Source organism: Ziziphus jujuba, chromosome 9 (assembly GCF_031755915.1).
Source record: "Ziziphus jujuba cultivar Dongzao chromosome 9, ASM3175591v1".
In the NCBI taxonomy this organism is placed as follows: domain Eukaryota; kingdom Viridiplantae; phylum Streptophyta; class Magnoliopsida; order Rosales; family Rhamnaceae; genus Ziziphus; species Ziziphus jujuba.
The window spans coordinates 1080573-1103875 of record NC_083387.1 but is presented as its reverse complement, the minus strand read 5'-3'; the positions used below and the strand labels follow the sequence as shown (position 1 = coordinate 1103875).

At 32.1% G+C, this 23303-nt stretch overlaps 3 protein-coding genes across 3 annotated transcripts; 1 reads left to right on the top strand and 2 right to left on the bottom strand.

The window, feature by feature from the left end:
* Positions 1 to 5614: 5614 nt before the first annotated feature.
* LOC107426109 (gibberellin 2-beta-dioxygenase 2) lies at positions 5615 to 10001 on the top strand. The gene is made up of 3 exons (XM_016036209.4): positions 5615 to 6764; positions 8774 to 9149; positions 9297 to 10001. The coding sequence occupies exons 1-3, from the start codon at positions 6382 to 6384 to the stop codon at positions 9567 to 9569; spliced, it is 1032 nt and encodes a 343-aa protein (XP_015891695.2). The 5' UTR covers positions 5615 to 6381; the 3' UTR covers positions 9570 to 10001.
* A 2586-nt stretch (positions 10002 to 12587) lies between these two features.
* Positions 12588 to 15012, bottom strand: LOC107426082 (probable pectinesterase 53). Its single transcript, XM_016036183.4, has 5 exons — positions 14492 to 15012; positions 14109 to 14301; positions 13354 to 13557; positions 12955 to 13190; positions 12588 to 12825 (listed from the first exon to the last, which is right to left on the bottom strand). Exons 1-5 carry the CDS (start codon positions 14899 to 14901, stop codon positions 12657 to 12659), a joined length of 1212 nt encoding a protein of 403 aa, XP_015891669.3. The 5' UTR covers positions 14902 to 15012; the 3' UTR covers positions 12588 to 12656.
* A 2586-nt stretch (positions 15013 to 17598) lies between these two features.
* LOC107426114 (transcription factor MYB78) lies at positions 17599 to 19409 on the bottom strand. The gene is made up of 3 exons (XM_016036214.4): positions 18870 to 19409; positions 18544 to 18673; positions 17599 to 18398 (listed from the first exon to the last, which is right to left on the bottom strand). Exons 1-3 carry the CDS (start codon positions 19057 to 19059, stop codon positions 17873 to 17875), a joined length of 846 nt encoding a protein of 281 aa, XP_015891700.3. The 5' UTR covers positions 19060 to 19409; the 3' UTR covers positions 17599 to 17872.
* Positions 19410 to 23303: the final 3894 nt, after the last annotated feature.

The window sequence follows — 23303 nt, the reverse complement described above, 5'->3', positions numbered from 1 at the left end:
TTAATTTAAATTAACGTGAAAAATTATGAAATTAAAAATTAATTAAATGAGTATAAAGTAAATAGTAATTAAAATCAGGAGAGAGAGAGAGAGAGAGAGAGAGTAATTGAAAATAATCCATTATCTATATACATATATCATTGTCATTTTTTTTAATTTTTTTTTTTGGGTAAAAACTATACATATCATTGTCATAGTGAGTGATGGATGGATATCTCCTGATCATAAATCAGTATCATTGTCAACTACACACCAAAACTTGGACCGTATAAAAGAGAATGTCAACAATCGGCTTATGGGGGTTTAATTATAATTCAAATGCATGATGGCCTAAGCTAAAGCCTAGCTACCTAGTTTAGTGAAAACTGAATAGTGCACTGCCACTGGGTCTTACTCTTTTTTGTCGATCAATATCCACTAGTTCATTAAACAGGTCATTTTTCTAAAATCATTGTATTATGAAAAGGACACTAAAACCTGTACTTTTTTTTTTATTTTTTTTTTTGGCTACCATACAATCTGCATTATTAATTATAAGTGTTTTGACTCTACACATCATAATAAACCTACCATATCTTTTGAAGAAATGCACAACATAAATCTATATACATTGGTGCTTCTCTGTGTCAATTTTCCACAAATTTTGCACATTAATATATATACACGCTATCATCTTTGCTCTTCAATATTATTATAATTAGAGCTATATTGTCCTATCATTTCCAGCCAGTCTAATTATGTCCATTTTCTATTATTGTTTCTTCAATTGTTTAGGAATTTCTAAATAATTATTATTTAATTTTAATATTAGACATATCTTTTAGAGTTTCATTGCTTGACTACATGTAAACCCACATTTATATACTGTTATATGTACAGCCCAATGTATATCCCATGAAAGCTCACCCCACTAATTGACGGTATAAATAGAATGCAGATACGCCAGACATTATTTTCATATAGAGGAGTGGTTTACATCAAAACTCTGAAAAGATGCTGACAAATTATTTATTATCCATTTACTAAAACAACTATTATATTTATCAAAAATATATATTTTTTAATTAGAATTAATTGTATTTTGATATATTTAACTTTCAAAATTATACAGTTTAAATTTTTAGTTTTTTAATTTTTAAATTTAAATTTTTAATTTTTCAATTTGTTATCATTTGACTTTTGTATTTTTTACTAATAAATCTCAACAATCATATTTTATAATTTATATTAAAATTGTATCAAGTTTTGAATTAAAAAACTAAAGGACAAAATTTTAGAACTTGTTTTAAAAATACACATTTTTAATATCTTATAATTTAAAAAAAAAATTTATACAGTTCGATATTAATTATGTAATCTACACAAAATATAAAATTTTAAAAATAATTTTGATAGTTTTTTTAATAATTTTTAATTTGAAAATTGATATAATTTATTACCAATCACATAAGATTCTGATTAAATATTGTAATAAAAATTAAATAAAATTTAAATTGCAACAATTTAAAAAATTAAAAAATTAATAGTAAAACCATAATGTTTCGAATATTCGATTGACTCTCTTAACTAAACCGCCCACTGTTTTGGAAAAATATACATATACATATATATATATATATATATATATGAATTAAATGCATCTATCCGTTAAGTTGTACGAATTGAGGATCTCCAATCTATATGGCCTAACAAAAATCAAAATTTTTTAATAGTGTTACGCTCTATATACAATAAACGTTGACATCACAGGTACAAACAAATATATATATATATATATATATGTATGGGACGCTCCATATGTAACTAATCCCAATTAAAAAAGCACTCATTTTTGGTTCATCTAAACGTATATTTGGCATTGTTAATGTACTATGCATACCATTTAGGAATCACATTCACATGCCCCAACCCTTAAGATGACATGTATGCACAAGATAAAATATGATTATGTCTTTTATTGAATTAATTGAAGGCTTGTGATTACCGAAAAGTAGTAATTAAAAGTTTTTATGGGAAATATAATGTATATATTAATTGGGAAATTATGGAATAATCAATCAGATACCTAGAAGTTTGACGCCCCTGAAGAATTGAAAGAAGAATTTTGTAATGGATATATAAAGATGAAATTTGGTTAAAACTAAATGGTTTTTTCATGGTTCCCTACCTGAATTGGATGGATATGAATGGCGATGGAGTCCATAATATATATATCTAGAGAGGAAAAAGCTCATGAGAAAATGGTCAATAACTAAGCAAAAGAAATATCAATGGTTTCCAATGAGTGCCACATGGCGACAGAGGAAGACAAAAGAATCCACATCCTTTTTGCAATCAATTATTTGAAAGAAAATGCGTGGCGTTTTGCATTTGGGATTTTATTTTTTAATTGCTTTTGTCTGGTCTTCATGTTTCGCGCTAGCCGGCCCGAGCCCTCAATTTTAGGGTCCTGCTTCTATTTTTGGGTGAAAATAAGAAAAAAAAGAAAAAAAAAATATCCTTTTTAACTCTTCAATTCTCATAAGTCAGATCAACAACTTCCAATATTTCTTCCAAATCCAAATTAACTTGTATTTTCTAATTTTTCAAAGATTCTCTTCGTGATTCGGGTTTTAAATTTTTAACAAGGGTAAATTTAATGTGCATGCCAAACCTGTATTACTCTTCAATTCAATTAGTTTTAAAAACTCAACAATATTGCACTTGTACTACTTAACCTTATCCATTTTACTATATAAAATAAATAAAAATTTGCAAATCCCCAATTCCCACCTGTAATAGGTTGAATTTTGAAAGAGATTCCCAATTAGTAAATAATTTGGCATACTTCCGTAAGTATTATTATTATTACTAACTAATGTTCTAAAAGACATAAGATATTGCAAGGTGTCAAGGTTAAAGTTTAAGCCTTACGAACCTAGATATGTTTAGGTGTGAAAAGGCGTTTTACAATTATATTATTATTTTAATTATTATAAAGTTATTAAATAAATAAAATAATTTATATTTTAAATATCAAAATATATATAAATCTATATTACTTTTGTATGCTCAATAAACATGAACTAGCATGTAATTGATCATAATAGATTTATGAAAATTCATGTTTTCTAAGTTTCCAACAACATATTAGTTTCAAAACAAACATATTACAAACCTACATGTACCTAATAATTCCTAGATTAATATATACTTTATCTATTATCATAATCTAACTCTTGTCTAATTTTTATCAGATTCCAATTCAATATCTACATTTTCATCTAACTCATTTTCCATGCCATTCAATATAAAATCACTTTCCTCGGCTCCCTAATTTCAATTTGAGCATTTCTATAACCTTTTTTAGATGATAACATATCATTCTCTATCTAAGCATCATTTTCATCATCATCACAAGTGCATTACTAGCATCACTTGCTAGTAGAGTCTCTAATTTATTTCTCTTCTTTTTCTTATTCATCATTTTCAATTTTTTTGTTTAAGAAAAAAACTTAATCTTAAAAAAGTTTCTATTTTTTAACAATATTTTTTTATTTTTTTAATTTCTTATGAGTTGTTTTTCAATATTTTTTAAAAAAGAATCTTTAAAAAAAAATTTAAACAAAAAAGCTCGTGCCTTTTAGCATCTAGACGTGCATTAGGCAGTCAACACTGTATTAACAGCATTTTTCTAAACTTTGTTACTATACAAGATATTATCTAAAATTATCAACGCCTAGATATGTCTAAATGATACATTTTTTCTCCTTTTTAGAACACTACTACTGATTGATCACTGCTCATGCGCAACCTCTGATCAGAGCGTATACAAACATAATACAAAGATGAAACAATTGTTGTCGGTCACTGCATAAAAGTCCATCAAAGTATTAAATAATGAAAAGCTTTTCGGCCAGGTTTTCTATTTTCTGCGACCACCACCAATCACGTGCAATCACGCTCGAGAAAAAGACTATTAAACAGTCAATTTTCATACATGGTGGAATTAATATCAACCTTACCTTCTAATTATGCATGTTGTCTCCTAATACGGTGGCCAACTATATTTTTAATTATTCCAAACAGAGAAATAAATTTTGAAAATACTAGAAAACCTATGATCCAGTAATTCTAGTTTAGAACTTATCCCACTGTATCCAATGAAATGCTTCCAAACTTCATTTTCAATCTATTTTTAAGATCGATAGTCCAGTGGTGGCTGTATAGATTTGGGTTCAGATAGGCTCAGATTGCCCTATGAGGAGGTCATCCGAGAGTGGGTCTTAATGAGTAGCCTAGCTAACCCAAAAAAGTTTTAGGTCATCGGTAGCTAATTGATGTGTCTGAGTGCATACATGCCCTGTATCATTCACTCATGGTAGTATATTAGTAATTAATCATCTCATTCTTCTTATGTAAAATGATTTATGAACAGTTAAAAAGGATTAAATAACAATGGGTTATAGCTCTAAATCTCTAACCTTTACAATAATTTATATCTCTAAGTGTTAAAATGATTCATTAAAAAGAGTGTTCAAATTTAGGGAAATAATACAGATTCTTAAAAAAAAAAATTGGAACTTATAAACAGGTTTTTACACATAAATTTCAAAAGTTTAATCACTTTGACTTTCTTTTTTGTTTTTTTTTTTATAAAAAAACTTTTGAATACTTTATTTTGAATTTTATAGCTCTAAATATCAAAATGATCCAATAAAAAATGGGCTAGAGTTAAGGTTTTGAGAAACTAAATGGAGATTTTGGGAAATTTTAAACTTACAACCAAGTTTTGACAATACTAGATGTTTATAAAATTTAATTTCTAAAGTTGAACTTTGTAACTCTAAATCTCAAAATGGTTCAATAAAAGTGGGTCAGAATAAAAATTTTATGAAATTATAAGATTCGAAAATTATGAACCTCAATTAAGATAAAATAATTTTATTTCCATTAATTAATCTGGTGATCACCATATTCTCCTTTTCACATAAAAAAATAAAACTAGGTCCAAAAATAGAGTATCTATTTAAGTTTTTCAAGAGTAATACTACAAATACTATATAGTCTTCTAACATATTTATCAAAAATACATTTGTTATTATTTAATTGTCTAACATATTAATATAACTTAGAAATTAATAAATAAAATCTTGAATGGATAATTATAGTTAAATATAAACAAATCAAATAATGACATATATACTATTAATAGATATTAATAAACTAAACGGTATTCATAATATTATTTAATTTTTATTTTTATTCATATATATTTCATGAGCCATACATACCCAAACAAAGAGGGAATAAAATGGAGAAAAAGTCATATTTGTTAACCAATTAAAATAGGATACGTATTTTTTTTAGTAGCAATCAAAATCCATACACATCAATTGATATGAGACTAAAACCCAAATCCAATTAATAGAAATTTGTGTATATATATATAATTTCATATGAATATCATTAATCGTCAATCGAAAATTCAAACTTGTATACCATCGATGCAATTGGACCTAATGTCCTTGGACTTCCGTATTCTTTAAACAGGAAAACATGATGGACAACTTGTGAATAGGAATTGAGATTTATTTATTAATTTATATATAGAATGTGAGAAATAACTCCCATAATTGTGACATGCAGTACAGAATAATAGTGGGGACAAAGAGAGTGCACGTGTGGGGAGTCAAAGGTGAAGAAGTCAACATACGCGTAAAATGAAATGAAAAATGAATAAAACTTAAAAAGTATATAATAATATGTGTGTGTGTGTTTTTTTTTTTTTTTTTGAAAATAATAATATAATAATATGAAGAATAACAAAAATGTTCCCCCACGCTTTTGACAAGCCCTTTTAATCGGTAACAAAGATCCAATCAGAGGGGACAAACAGCCGCTACCAGCCTGGCCCCAACCCCATTCTTTTTTACCTTCCACCTTCACCTTCTAAAACTCTCTCTCTCTCTCCCCATCTCTTTCTCACTTTTCAGACCCAACTCCATTTTGTATTTTGTATTTTTTTTTTTAATTTTATTTCAACCCTCTCCCTCCTCCATTCCATTCGTGCATTTTTTTTTTTTTTCCCTCTTTCCTACACTCAGCTTTATGAGAGCGTGGCTATAATAGCTATAACATTACCAAATTTTTATTATATACTTTTCTTTTTTTTCCCTTACCTTACCTTACAAAGCATGTAATTAACATAATAACAATTGTACACTTTCTCTCATTCTCTCTCTCTTTCTCGTGTGCGTATATATAAGAGAAGCACCGCGTCGACCCTGATCATATTATTCATAGCTCCCAACTAAGTTGAAAGTCATAAAAAAAAAAAAAAAGCCTCTCCTTATAACCATATAGACATATATTGTGACTCGGAAAGGCAAAGGCAAGAATATGGTAGTAGCTTCTCCTTCGCCGCTAAGGACCAAGAAAACAAAGGCAGTAGGGATTCCGACAATTGATCTTTCAAGCAGCTGTAGGTCCAAGTTGTCGGAGTCAATCGTCAAAGCGTGTGAGGAATATGGATTCTTCAAGGTGGTCAACCATGGAGTGCCAAAGCAAGTCCTTGCGAGATTGGAAGACCAAGGGGCCGGTTTCTTCGCCAAATCCGCCGCCGAGAAGCAACGTGCGGGTCCGGCTACTCCGTTTGGTTATGGCTCCAAAAACATTGGTCGCAATGGTGACACCGGCGAGCTCGAGTATCTTCTCCTTCATACTAATCCTCACACCATTTCTGAGAGATCTAAAGCTATATCCAATGACCCTTCCAAATTCAGGTACCCCCATTATTTTAATTATTAACTCTCTCTCTCTCTCTCGCTCTCTCTCTCTTTATAATAATTTACATAAAAAGAATTTTATTAATACACACATATTTACCTGAGCATTATATTATTATTATTATTATTATTTTAATAGAATTATTAGCTAGGGAACCACGAATATCACTTGCAAATGGAAATAAATGCAAACAAAGAATAAGATCAATGTGATATATATGGACAAAATTGAGTAAAGAAGTGGACCAAGGGTTAGGCTTTTTGGTTTGTTATTCTGTTTTTGTAGTTTGCAAATTAACTAGCTTATGGGTGGGTTTTGATGCTTGATTAATTAGATTGTGGCGGTGTTTGTTTGAAATGTTAAAAATATACTGAAATTATATAGTTAACAGTATGGCATTTCGGTATAATGCAAAGTAGTTTGAATTCATAGCACTTGACCTACAAAGGAGGGAATTAATTCTGGAGATGAATAGGTGGAAAAGATTGTTTAGTATTAATGCTTGGTATCCTAGAAAACGACATCTTTCCTTTATAGAAAAAGAATGGAATAAAGAGACTGAGGGATGTATTTAATAGTTTCCCATGTCAGTTCAATCGTTTACCTTATTATTATTATTTATTTTTTTTAATTATTATTTTCAATTAAAAAAAAAAAAAAAAGAAGAAGAAAACTTGTTTGATGAATTTGTGTTAAGTGTATTTATTCGACGGACGTGGCTACGTGATAAACAATTCTAGACCTCCGAATTAGTTGCACGGCACTCTTTCATTCCCTGTTCATGGGCTCCATACACCTTTGACCTTCATGCAGACTCTTCTATTTTGAAGCTTACACCTCCTTATCAGTTAGGAGCAAGACCTTGAAAATTACCGCCATTTAAAAATAAAAATAAAAAAATTATTATTTATTAAATGAGCTCAGTTTCTAGCAGCTAGTTTGAGTCTAGAGGAAAAATGAATATAGGTTCAATGCAACGCAGATAACTAGGCTTCCAATTATTTGGTTTTCAACTTATGATAATTAAAATTTAGGTAAAAGAGGAAGAGCCTCTTGCTTTTTTACTGTCAGCCACTAGTTAATTACCTGCATGGCATGCTTTCAATAATTTGAGGCTAACCCTTTAGGCATGCACTGGGGGCTCTGGTGGCCGGGGCTAGCTGACATTTCTATATATAACTCTTTTTTTTTTTTGTGGTAATTATTTCTATATATACCTCAAAAAGAAACATAGGTCTCATTTCTATCTCATTAATTAATTTTTACAGCATCCGCAATATTATAAAAATTATATTATAAATTTAATATAAGCATTTTTGTGTGGGGGAAAAAAAATCAAAAGATGTTGAGAATACATATGGATGGGGGTAAATACTAAATAGTGAATGAAGCATGTCATGTGATAATTTTGACACGACGGCTTGGATCTTGCATGACCAGAGTCTGAGACTACATAATATATAAGCATTATTAATAGTAATATGTAAAAGGGCCAATAGTACTAGCACACTAAGCGATTTTTGTTGACAGAGAAGAAAAAATGAAATTACAAAGACAATATGCAATTACTTTTTGAGCGCTGGAATTGGGCCCCATGCTCAGCTGTGTGACTCCCACTTTCCGCGGCGGCAAAGATATTAGGCAGCGACACATGTCATTGTTTGTATGTAGAAATTTTAATCATATGCAATTAGTATTCATGTGCATGTATGTATACATAATACATAGCCAAGTCAGAAGAAAAATCGATAACTTGTATATCAAATCAAGAAAAACTACGGTACAGAGGAGCATCCTTATTTTGGATGATAAATATTTGGTGAAGAAGTAGAAGTAGAGGTGGGGTTTTGGTTTTTTCTTATCAAGTAATCATTTTGGTTTTTTTGTTTGTGTTATTGTAAAACAGCAATGAATAGCAGTACTAGTCCTATACTTTAGCGCTTCCCCCAACAAGATATGTCACTCCAGTCCACTAATAATATGTCAAATTTCTTTTTATTTGCAGCTGTGCAGTGAATGATTACATAGAAGCCGTTAGGGATTTAGCATGTGCGATTCTTGATTTAGTGGCGGAGGGTCTATGGATCTCCGACAAGTACATCTTCAGCAGCTTCATCAGGGACGCTCATAGTGACTCACTTCTCAGGCTCAATCACTATCCACCTATCAAGGACACCAAGGACTGCGACCCATCACTCCAACTCCATCAGTTTCGCAGCAATCCGATTGGATTTGGAGAGCATTCTGACCCTCAGATCTTGACCATCTTGCGAGCCAATGACGTGGGTGGCCTTCAGATCTCTTTGCATGATAATGGCTTGTGGGTCCCCGTCCCCCCGGACCCCAATGAATTCTTCGTGATTGTTGGTGATGCTTTTCAGGTTCGCTTCTCATAGAATTGAATAGAATACAATAGTACATATACAATGAATTAATTAATTAATTAGTACATATATATATATATATAACCATAATTCGTTTAATTAATTAATTACTCTTAATCAATTTGTATATATATATATATACAGGCTTTGACGAACGGGAGGTTTAAGAGTGCGAGACATAGAGCATTAGCAAACTCATCAGTGAAGCCAAGAATGTCAACGGTATACTTTGGGGCACCGCCTTTGAATGCATGGATCTCTCCCATCCCAGAGATGGTGTCACCCCAGAATCCCAGTCTCTACAAGCCCTTCACTTGGGGAGAGTACAAGAAGGCCGCCTACTCTCTCCGACTAGGCGATTCTCGTCTTGATCTCTTCAAGATTCATAATGCCGATCATAAACCTTTGTCTCCATGACTATATCTAGTCCATATATATATTTACACGCATATATATGCAACGTCCATCTAGAAATTAATCAATCTTGCTTACAGGCACAGAGGACAAAAGCAAAGTTTACGGCATTAATTGTACATAGGCCACAAAGCGATCCAAGTTGAAGGGTCGTCGATTGCCTTTCAATTTGAATGCACGTGGGGGAGTTTTTTAATTTGCTTCGTACACTTCCTCATTTCGCTTTCTTAGGTTCATTAATTGGTTGGATTATTTGAGTGAAATTCGGAAGGCTTGTTTAGCTTAATTACAAGCTGATTGATATCAATATTTATATAATTATGAAACAAGAGATTATCTGATCATGATCTCTACTTGTTGAAAAATTTCAATGTAAAATTAATTTTAGTATATAATATTTATTGTTTGCGCCGGTTAGAATTTCTTAATTTGGTTCAAGTTGGCTGTCATAAATGTCGCTATTCTCAATCGAAGCAAGGTGAATTCTAGACCAAATATATAAATTTGAAAGTTGCTACTTACTAAAACTTGTATAACTTTATTATTGTCCAACTTTATTATATAGTAAATTAGAACTATCTCATTCCCCCCTCTCCCCCCCCCCCCCCAAAAAAAAAAAAAAAGAAAAGAAAAAGAACAGCATATAATAAAGTCTAAAATTCGGACGAGTCATTCTCTTGCCAAAATGATTGGATCAGTGGTGATATATATATATGTTGTAAATAAACTTGTCCAAGCAAATAGTAAGGCTTGTGTCAACTCAATCAAAATGTTCTAATAGAGCTCACGTGTTGGCATCATGGTCATCGATTTGATTAGGTATACCTAGGAAAACTACATGGTACCAACGACTCAGCCATTACAAGATGAAGTTCATCTGCTAATTAACTGGTTGCTGGTCGCCATCGTTTGCCTAGTTTTGTTCACAGTTTGGAGGTCCACTTGACGCTGATATATTATATATATATATATATATATATGTTTAGATACGATATTTACATATAAATTGATAGATGGCTAGTTATGGGCATTATTAGCAGGCAGTTTACACATCCCACTAACTTACAAACAATTTTTAAGCAACATCAGGTGCAATTATATATACATATGAAAAACACCCACTCTTTTCTTTTTCTAATTTTTTTTTAATAATTTATTAGTTAAAATAGATATTTGAGGAGGCATTTTGGCCTAGATGGAAGATTGGTGGGTTATTTTTAATCTCACCAACTACGGCAGAAAACCAAGTCACGGTTGTTCTATGAATCAGAGGTGCTTACTTGTTCATTAGCCTTTTTGAATTAATTAGTGTTAGGTATTGAAAACGATAATGTTGATCATAAAAAATTAAACGAAAACCCAAGCCATGGCAGCTTTAGGCTATATTTCAAAATACTTTCTTGTTTAGGTAGGTTTTCCTGAACCTGCATCGTTTTGGTGAAATCCCAAAATGTCTATTTGATGTGACTCTCATGGTGATATCAATTTATCAACATAAGCACAAATGTGATAGAATATTCACATCTTTTCAGGATAATCAACTGTACCCACTCACATGAGAATTTTTATTTACTTTTCTGAAATTTATTTGCACTCTGACAATGTTGGATGTCAAATGTCAATCATGGACTTTATGCATTCATCCTGTATATGTACAATTCACCGTTTGGAACTTTTTTTTTGTTTCTTTCATTTATTTTTTTCCTTTAATTCTTCATGTTTTATTCTCTCTTTTTCTCAAAGGGTTGGTTGGTTCAGCGCTTATTGACAAACCTGTGCAAATGTTGATGGCCAAACCCTCACACAAGCCAGCTAATAATCCTTCTCTCTATATCCCCATTATGCCCCCGTTGATAGTTTTCAAATTCAATCTAATCACGAAACCGTTTTCAAACTCCAGAAAGAAATTAATTAACAAAGAAATTAAACTCAATTAAATCCAAATTTCGAATATTTTCTTCGCTAGCTATATTAGTGGTGCAAGAAAACTGAAGAGGGTATGTTTGTAACATCACTTAATTGAGTGTACATCTTAAGAAAAACAAAAAAGTTATTGGGTGAAACAAAAAGTGGAAAGAAAGCCTAGTACTCTTGGATATATTGATTATATATACATATATTATTGGAATTGGGATGGGAATGAATAAGATAAGCAGTGAAATCTGATTCATTCCATCTCCAAACCTTCAAGCACATATATGGCCTCTCTATTATTGATGTTGGAAGCTCTAATCCGATTCCAAAACGATGACGTTTTAGAGAGTGAGAGGAAAGGAAAGGGGTCCAATGAGAGCAGTGATTATAATGGTGGGGATGGAGTAGGCTCCGGTGACACTGAGCATGTTTATGGTATTGTGAGGCAGGTGGAGGATTTTCATATCTGGAAAATATATGAATGTCGCTCTACTTGGCCTAATTAGATCACACATCTTGGCCACTACCATCATACTATTACTATTTTGTTGGATCATTTATCATAATTATGTATATACAATTCAACTCTCATTAGAACGGTTTGATTAATATTTTTTTACGAACTCACAAGTATCCTTCAATAATATATACTTTTAAATATATAGCTATGTATTCTTTCAGTATATATATACTTTTAAATGTATAGCTATGTATTCTTTCAGTATATTTAATAGGTTACAAAAGAGTTCGTATCAAAATTTTATAATATCCTGATAAGAGAACTGTTAAGACTTGCTATATATCATTTGGTTTCAAATTTCAATTTTTTCTATTGTCTCTGCTTTTGTAATGAATGAATCGTTAGGCATATACCACTTTTAATATTTAATACCGGTTTCTTTAATTTAGCACTATTATATTATATAATATATGTAATCAGTTAAGTTTATGATTGTTTTCGCATGTAATTACTTACATATTTCTTTTCATTTAACTATTAAATCATGCATATTTATGCATACATATATATATATATATATGTGTGTGTGTGTGTGTGTGTGTGTGTGTGTGTGTGTGTGTGTATGTGGTAGGTGGGTAAATTAGAAATTTGGATTAAAATATTGAATAAATCTGGGAAAATTACAGACGTAATTGATAGAGCAAGGCTTAGACAGCTTAATGGTTAATTAATTTTGAAGGGGTAATGAGCCAAGAATCACCATCAATGTAGTAAGTCCCAATAAAGGGTTTGGCCTCTTCGTCCGTCAGCGCTCGAGCCCATGGAACTCTTCCGCTTAAGTTGGCTCCTGGACCACCGCACTTGTATTCTCCATAATACACTTTCCTATATTATTAACACAAATTGAAATTCGTCAACAATCAAAATCCATATCATTTTCCATGCATTGGCCCTTTTTTTTTTTTTTTCAAATATATTAATGAAAATAATTAAAGATGATTAAGATAAACTTACAGATGGCGATTTTGGTCACCCCAATCGCTCCAGCCTTGGGGTAGAACAATGTTATCCATGAATGAGTAAGAAAAGACAACCCTGGAATAGTCTCCCCATGCTCTTCCAAGATAAACTTGCCCACGTCCTCTCACAACACAATCTTTAAACGAAAACCCACTTGCCATTGTTGAATTTGTCCTCTTTTGTGCTGTGAGGGAAGCCACCTTCTTCGCCATTGAATTCAAGTAGCAATTCTGATCCATCAAACACATAATCATATATATATATATATATACGTATATTAGTCAATTAAAGTTTAATTCTTTATTATAATAATATATGGGCCAGGATTGTTTATTTCTGTATATAAATTGGGCCAAATTGTAAGAAACAGAGCAGATTGGAACACGAACTGACTTCGTAAAGGGACATGCCATAGCCGAAAATGAAGTCCACGGAGCCTTGGATGAAGCAGTTATTGAAATAGTGAAGGCCCTTGTGATCATAAAGCGTATCTTGAGCTCCATAGAAACTGCAGTTATAAAACGCTGCCTTCGTCCCTGATATGCGAATTGCCGCAGCTTGTTCTCCGCGTCTTCCAACCGTATGTGGAGCTGTGTTCTGCATATTATATTATATTATATTATTCATTTATATATTACTTTTTTTTGCGGTCAATTAATATTTCATTTTCCTTCAACAAAATTCATAAGAGTATATATAATCTAATTAAGTACATCAGTTTAATTAATGATAACTGTCAGCTTTTTCTGGTCATATTGAAGGCCACACTTATATTTTAAATCTTAAATTTTAAATGCTATTAGCTGGTAGTGTTTTTCAATTTCAATTAAGTAACGTGGTGTTTTTGAATTTCAATTAACATTTTTTCATTTTCCATATATGGACCGATCTGTCTAAGCAACCCGTGAATATGTTAATATTTGATTTTGAAACTGCGACAGAGTGGGAGTTTGTTTGTAGTTTTGGAATGTTTCTCGTAGCAAATGGAATCTTTGTCTGCCTTAATTATCATATGAATATATATATATATATATGTCCTTGTGAAACGTCCTTGGAATTTGTACAAATTGAATTTTGTGTTGATGAACATTGGCAACAAACTTAACTTTCTTTTTATATACATTATTAATCTAGTGATCAATAATTACCTCAAATTTGACATTGACGGCAATGAAATAATCAGCTTCGATGGCAACAGTTGCACTCTGAAACGTCCTCAATGGCCTACCATCTTTACCAGACCCTGAGGCTGTGTCGTTCCCAGTGATGGTCGGCGGGTCGCTGGCATTGGTACCTAACAATGTAACAAAAGGCAGAGTTCTAGGGATCAAAATCTTTTCCCTAAGACTCCCCTCCTCACATTGTTAGTATGATATCTCCATCTCAAACAGTCAAACTAATTTATCTAGCTATGTACATATGCATTAATCAGCCAAATAATAATAATAATAATAATAATAATAAACTTTACTAATGAATACAAAATAAGCATACATAGTATGATAGTTTACACTATACAATATAAAATTACCTGTAAACACCTGGTCCGATCATCAATGTGACTCTCCTATTGTTTCGTGGTAGAATACTAATGAGAGCGTCCGTGATATTTGCAAAATCACCACTCCCATCTTGTCTCACACTTATACTCATCTTGTTCAGCTCAGCCTTCCTCAGCCTCACATCAATCTTCTTCAACTTTCCTGAAGGTCGGTTTCCTAATTTGGCCATTGTCATTTCTGCTTCCAATGCGGTTTTCTTCTGATAATTTCGGACGTTCCATGATACCCAATTGTTGAAGTCTGAGTCAGATCTCTCCAAACTACTCCATGAGTGGGATTTCAAGATTACAGTTTCAGACAAAAGAACAAGGAAGAGAATGATCAATTGTGTATGGATTTTGGAATCCATTAGCGCACTAACTACTAGTACCAAAAGCATATATATACTAAATTAATTCTAGCTAAAATTCTAATGAGCGCATATGCATATATATATATATATATATAAAGCTTTATAATGTGTATATTGGAGACTATATCACAATGACATTCGTTGTACATACATTTTACGAAAGTAGCATTAATCGATGGATATGACCTCCAGTACACAACTCCATATATAAGGGCAGACTCTGGCAGACTCTGGTGAAGTAGTAGTTATGGAAATGTAGTGGATCATGATTACGTAATGCTTCCATATACTACTAGCCTAGCCAAGGGGTGTTTTAGGAAGCAAAATGCCCATAATGGGTGGGAATTGGGACCCCAAACTGTGGAGCGTTAGTAAAATAGTAATTGGGTAATTGATAGTGGAGGAAAGCATAGCTGTATTCCATTTTCTCTATTCGTGATGAATCCTTGCTAATGCTGCTGTTGGATAATATATCATGTCATCCATGGCCATCGCAAGGCTTCATCTAGAATCCTACATCATGTGATGTGGGGCAACACTTGATTTATTTTCTTCCATCTCCATTCTCAACGCATGAATTAAATACCATTCCAACACAAACAAACACATGATATAAATGATTAAAATCTGTTCACAAAATTTCATACAACAGAACAAGCAATGGGGCGACTATTTGGTTTGTTGGACATGAACTAAAACCCAATTGGGATGCTTCTTAATTTATATATACAAGCCCATGCATCTGCATCCACCCAAGACAAGATTATTTTTGGGCATTCCTATTATTTGTTGGAAGGAACTCAAAGCCAGACATCTCTTGTCTTTGGGTTTCTCACAGAAACAGATATGGAGGAATAGGACAAAAATTGGGCCCAGGCCTAGGACTAGGACTTGTTCAGATACCGAATTTTGATTCTTAAGACTTTTTCCATGGAGAAAGTCATGGTAGGCGCAATCATGAGTGTGTTGACATTGGAGATAGAATTAAGGGCCCTCCTTTTCCAATACTTTCAACTCGGTTTCAGCTACTACGGTCAGGAAAATAACCAATTCAATTCAATGGAATAATTAGTATACAACGTCTAAAGAGTCAGAGCAGAGCAGAGACGCCCTCTCTCTCTCTCTCTCTCTCTCTCTCTCTCTCTCTCTCTGTGTCATTCTTGCGTACCCCTCCTCTTATAGATCGTGTTCTACTGGACCAAATTAAAACCAGCCTACTTTTCTATTCCATTTATTGGGCACCTATTCACACTTTCTAGCTCTTGTTCTGGGTGTACGGCGTAAAAGCCTCATCATTGAGACTTGATGAGACAGAGTACAGAGGATTATTTTATTTGAATTTTATAATTAAGATAGAAAATAACTGACAAAAAGGTTATTAGTCAGTATATATTCATGAACGGCTGTAGATAGGCATCCCTCCCCTTTCAATAAATCCTTTATTTATCAAAATTAATATATATATATATATATATAAGGACTTGTTTCTTAATTCTATATTACCCCAAAAAAAAAAAAGTGTACAGCTATTTTAATCTGAATGAGATACTTCTTTTTAACTGATTAATTTTACTAACAATTTATTTCACCACAAATTTGACTAATTGTTTACATATGGATAAGCGTTGTATAATGGTTAAATGAAAAAAATTAAGAATTGGGATGGTTTGTCAAATACCTTATTCAAATATATTAGTACATGGGTCACTAACCACACACACACATATATATTATATTAATTAGAAAATTACCAATAAAAATATTATATCAATTAGAAAAAATTCAAATGTAAATAAATAATGGACGGAGACCCGTTTTATTAGGTTTGGACAATTCTGCTTCGTTTAATTATGTGAGTTGACCGTATCATTTGCTCCTAAGACCAAAATGAAGATGGAGAGGGAAGACGAAGAATAGCAGCTTCAAGGGTTGCGGCCGTTAGTGCTGCAGTTAAGGGAGCTTGGCTACCCTTCATATATATATATATATATAATATTAATTATCTCCCTTCAGTTAAGGAGTCCATCACGTTTTACATTCTCTTCAATCGAAACGACCCCACCCTTATTACCATTTGTTGTTACATATAATAATTTAATTCATTTGGATCAATAAAAATAAAAATAAAAACCAATTTTATAATCTATATAAGGCTATGATACAAACAGTTCGTATACATAGACATTAAATATGATTTTGTTAATACTTTTTTTTGTATATTTTTTAAATAATTTTTTTAAAAATTATTATCAATATTTATGATTCATATACAGCCATTTATATTATAATTTTATTTATATATATATAAAAGAATATTTTATGATGCATGTTATAACCGGAATAAAAATTAATATTTTTTTGAAAAAAATATCAATTTTACTGACAAAATAAACATTTTTTTTTCCCCGAAAAACATATTCCGTCCTGTTTACTTTTCTTGTTTTTTAGCCTAAGAAATATAAATATTGGAATTTTTCATCAATTCAATTCCACCTCTACCCTATTCTATCCTGTACATGATTACGTACAAGAAAAGCCAAATGTCCATCCTGACTGATTGCAATTCCGAGGGGACAGAGGAGATGGTTACATGACTCGCCAGCAATCAATCTTCAATAAAAGCGATCGATGGCCTTTTTTTGAAGTAAACAAAAAAAAAAATATATATATATATATATATACACAGAGAGAGAGAGAGAGAGAGAGAGAGAGAGAGAGAGAGAATAAATATAAAAAATAAAGACAATAGTAATAAATTGGGTTCAAAAAAAGGGAAGCAAACAAAAGTGTATTGTTTTTTTCTGTGCAACGAAGTCATCAAATTGATTGTAAACTGCAAGATTAATTGGAGCAGTAGGCTATGGTAGTAGTACAATTATAAATGTCCTCCTGGATCGGAATCTAAAAATGCGTCACGTAAGCAAATTCCTAATAAAGAAATGAAAGATTACTATAGTTATAATAATAATAATAATTATTAATATTATTTATTTATTTATTAGAAATCATCATGGCAGAGGTGCTGCTGGAAGAACCATATATCGTCTTCGTTCCACAAATTGTCCAATGAATCGCCTACCCAAGAGTTGCTCTGTTGGTTTACCTGCATGTCCAAATTTTGGTATTGGTATTGGTTGTGTGCAGTGTGAGCTGGGTCGGGTGGGAGGTCTTGGGAGTCGGTGAGGTCCGAAACAGAGGAGGAGACAGCTTGGAGGTCCGAAGTGTCGGAGGAAGAGGCAGAAATATTGTCAGGAGGGCAGGAGTGGTGGTGGTGTTTGGTGGAGGTAGTGGAGGTGGAAGTGGGTTGTTGACCAGTAGCCGTGGAAGAGGATGACTCGGATGTGGAGGAGGCCTGGATCCGTTCGATCAAACGGGGTATCCAAACGTAACGCATGGCGTCTTGGAATTGTTTGCTGTTGACGTCACACTTGAGTTGCTTGGCTTGCTTTTGGACTCTGGTTCTCCAATAGTTCTTTATCTCATTGTCTGTCCTACCCGGCAGATATTGGGCTATCTTGGACCACCTTCATAATTTCCATTTTCAAAACTAGATTAGATTACTTTCAACTTTTTGAATTGATTCATTTAAACAATTACTTCTCCAATAATTATATTATATTACTATATCATCAATATGAATTTATATATGAATATATAAATAATATATACCGGTTGCCCCATCGAGAATGGAGTTCAAGAATCAAAAGCTGCTCTTGGAGGGTGATGTTTCCTCTCCGAACACTGGGACGCAAGTAGTTTAACCATCTCAATCTGCAGCTTTTACCGGTTCGCTTTAGGCCTGCAATATATTATTAATTTAGTTGTTGAAAAAACAAAAAAAATCCATACTTTGAAGAAACAGAATCAAATAACAATAAATTACCATGGGGTCGGTAAATTAAGAGAACAATCAAGTTGTTTCTAGCTATTTACAAATTAATATAAGAAAGAAGAAGATGAAGATGAAGAATTAAAGGTGAGGCAAGTGAAGTGACCTGCATGGCGAGCGAGGGAGTTCCAGCGGCCTTCGCCGTGGGTGGAAACGTAGTTGATGAGCAGAGAGTCCTCCTCAACGGTCCAAGGACCTTTCCTCAAGTCCATAATATCTTCTTCACCAGAACTAGGTTGAGTTCCTGACCCAAAGCCCTCCATGGAAGCATGATGATGATGATGATGAACATCCATTGTTTCTAATCAATATTCCTCAAATATTGATGATCAACTGCGCTTCTGCTATTACTACTATGGCCTTTCTCTAACACACAAATTTTGCTATGTATATATATGTATATATAAGCCGACGACCAAGGTCGTTGCAGAGGAATTGTGGAATGGGATTGCTAGCTTAGCGTGTTCCTTTTGAAGATTAGCTTAAGGAATAGATTAGATGAGATGGTATTATATATAGTGAGATAGCTTAGGATGGGTTTTGACTGACTCATACCATCCTTTTAAAAGGACAAAAGTGGTTTCTGTATGAGCGAGCGATTGAACGCGGAACAACTTATTTTTTTATTCCAAAATATTACTCAATATTCCACACACCTTGTTTTTATATTATAATACTGATTTAAAACACTATATATTATTATAAACAAAGTGCTTCATAGTTCATACACATCTTGGCACAGAGTTTGACCCTTTGACTTTTGGAACTGTGTGTTCTCTCTCTCTCTCTCTCTCTCTATCTCTCTCCCATACACGCACATAACTTCATTTCTACCACAACTTATACGTTTTCCTTACTCTCCCCATCAATTAGTCTCATTTTATTTATAATAATATTCTAAACATGCTGTTTTTTATTTGATTTTCTCTTTCTATTCCAATTAGCTTCTCTTTTTTTTCTTTTTTTTATTGCAAGGCATATAACTTCATTAATTGTATTTTTATTTGTGTAATTTCAAGGTTGTACTAGCTAGATTTTGCACCATGTGATTCTGATGTGGGCTTGAGAGTACAAGGGGTTGGGTGAGAATGATAATAAACTTGTAACCGACCACTAACCTCCAATTGTATCTCTATATTAATCTATTTGGCTAAGCAATACGCACCAAAGGGTCACCACATTGGTCCATAGTTTCCGTAGCCCCTATAACCAATGGTATTTGACTATGGATTTTATATGGTCAGGACAAAAACAAAAGACTGGAATAAATAATAAATTTTTTAGGATTTGGATGTGTCCTTTTGTTTTTTTTGAGACCGAGGTTATTCTAGAAATCCAATCTCTGCAACTAATTAAAGTTCAATCTCTCAAATATATATATATATATATATCAATAAATAAATAACAAGTTCAATATTCTTATAAAGGTACAATTATATTTGTCTTAGGTGAGGTAGACCAAGTTGTGAGAATCTTAGTGCATGCGTCAAAGAAGGGAGTGAGGGATCAAAGAAGATGCAAATGCAGAGACACCGATGAAAAATGTTCAGAACATGTTGAAAAAAGCATAGTCACCACAATTGGAAATTTTTTTCATTATCACTTATGAATCTCATTGAAAACAAACTAATTAATCAAAGGGATAAGGATGGTTGGTTAAAGAGAAAGGTTGACAAATTACAATATCCGATTATTGACTTGTGTGTATTCTACCATAATCTTCAATTTTAGCCTAATTTATATGCGTGAATTTGGAAACATCTATACGAACTTTGAATAATATTTTTTATGCATACTGTATGTATGATCACTTTTGACTTCCGCTAAGTTTGAGCAACCAAAATATCTCTGCAAAAAAGCCAAAAAAAAAAAAAAAAAAAAAGTCTCTGAAAGGATAGTTATTTTCAAAACATTTCTTATTTATTTTCAAAATTTCTCTTATTAATTCAATTCAACATCTAATATTTGCAAAATTTCTCTTATCGGTTCAATGCAACTTCAAATGACGCAATCATTTAAGCTAATTGCATCACTTAAACAAATACTCAAACACCGATTGCTCTGAGTTAACCCATCTGCAAAGAATATTATTGTTTAATATTTAAAACTGTTAGCAAAGAATCAAAATTGACAAGGAATTATCAAGCAAATAACTCAGGTATAACGATCATATTAGTGACATCAGCTCTTACGTGGGTTTTGCTAGCTTTTGTCGGTTAGTTGGCTTAGTCAGCATTTGTATTTGTTATAGAAAACAGAGAGTTAGTTAAATCCTCCTTGACATCCTTGTTAGTTTAGTAAGCCACCTTATATGAGAAGCTTTTGTAAATTGCAATGTTTTGATTGGTGCAATTATAAGTACAATTTCTGACGTATTTTTGAGAATTCTCTTTTCTATGTTCTTTCTAATGTTTTTATTGTATTTAATCACACTCAGATTTCGTGAGTAAAAATATTGGTCGCTAAAATGACGGTGACTGTGACTGTGACTGTGATTGTATTAGTGATTAATAATTTCTTGCCTAAAAGTTTTCGCGTAGATAATTGTGACCAAAAGCACTCCGTGCAATTAGTGTTATGTTCAAAACTTACATTTTACGAAAATACAATTTGTTCCTCATAAATATCTGACCAATTAAAACATTTGGTAACAAAAATTCGAAGTGATTGAACATAAGACCAGGTTTAACATTGGTAGCAATTTTAAAGAAACAATAATAAAACTCTCATGAATTTCCTTCTACTTTCTAAAGAAACGAATAATGTACGATGCGCAGGATCATTTCGTGTCAATTAAAATTCAGAAAGTTTTAGTCAAAGAAAGTCCCATCGAATAATGATTCCTTGTGAATTTTATATGCCTTCTCACTACTCCTTAAAAGGGGGACTTAGAAGTCTAGAAGGAAAAAAGGCACACAAGGAGCAGGACGAATTATTCTTTCCTTTCGACACGTATATATCCAATCCCTGCACTTTTATTTCTTGTTTTCTTTAGCACTACTTTGCCAGAAAGCTAATTCCACCATCTAATTTAAATGTTATGTCCCAGTAGATGAGAATTAATTAAGGCTACCAACAAGTTCAAGTTTGGCATCAATTGCAGTGCACGACCCTCACTAACAAGCTCCAAGTCAATTGGTCGATCAGTCCTTTATTCTAAAATAAGTGCTATCTTTTTATTGAAAATAAGGGCTATCAATTTCAATATTCCTCTGTAAAAAATAAATAAAAAAATAAAAAATTACAATATTCCTCTTTTCAAAAAAATAAATAAAAATATTACAATATTCCACTCATTTTCTTCGCTTAACACTGGTAAATAATTATCCTTACGGGAACAATTTAATAGTAACAATGATTGCTTTTTTAAATAACAATTGGAGTTCAAATTCTTCTATTTCTAATATAATATGTATATATATATATATATATTATTAAGTTCGATTTTTTCTACTTCCAATCTAAAATAAGTAAATAAAAAACAATTTCTGTAAAAAAAAATCATATAGATTAAAAAAAAAAAAGAAAAAGGAAAATGAAAGCAACAGCCAAAGGTCTGAGCAGATTAGATACTAATTAATGGAAGAGTTAGGAGGTCTTGGGGAATCAAGACTCGAATAAAACCAGCAAATCCACTACTTTGGTGAGTAAGTAATATTATAAATATATACATGCTTTTCCGTTAAAACGAAGAATGATCTGATCTGGTTTCAGTTTCATATTCAATATGGCATTATACATTAAGTTGTTTTGTTTTGACAGCCACTAACAAAAAATTAATTAAAGATGAACCGTAGATTAATTTTAAACACGTATTTTTACCCTTTGTCAAAATTTGCATTGTATATATTAATGGTGGATAAGGAGAATTGTAAGTGAATAATGTGACATATATAGAAATTCCAGTATCGATCTTTAAATTTGGAAGAACAATGTTAATGTTCATTATCTTTTGTGTCTCCAATTCAAACATTCAAAAGTATGTTAACATAATATTCTCCAATTCATAACGTCAAAATGTTTAACTGAAACTTTATTTATGGACCCTTCCTTTAAATCGTGGCACTTCACCACACTGTCATGTATTAATAAACTAAACTTGACTATCAATCACAATAAAGCCTTGAATATTGTGCATGAAGTAAAAATACAACGACCGAGAGAGGAAATATGTTCCATGAAGTCCTAAAATTTCCTCTTTTCTTTTTTTCTTTTTTTTTTTTAAAAAAAAATTCCACATTAATTTCTTAATTATTTTAGTTTTATGAAAGAGCATTTTCTTGCGAAGTGTTTCAGATGCTTCATACCACTCGAAGCATCTCGTAGTTTGACCATATCTTTGAACGACTTGAGCTTTTTGGAAGAGAAGGGGAAAATAAAAAAATAAAAAAAAAGATAATGAACAAAAGAAATGAAATGAAATGGAGGATAAAAACGAAAGCAAAATATTATGCGAATGTGGCTTTTTTGTTTGTGTGGTGCATCCGATGGATCCTACATTTCAGAGTAGAAATAGCCCCAAGGAATTAATAAAATACCA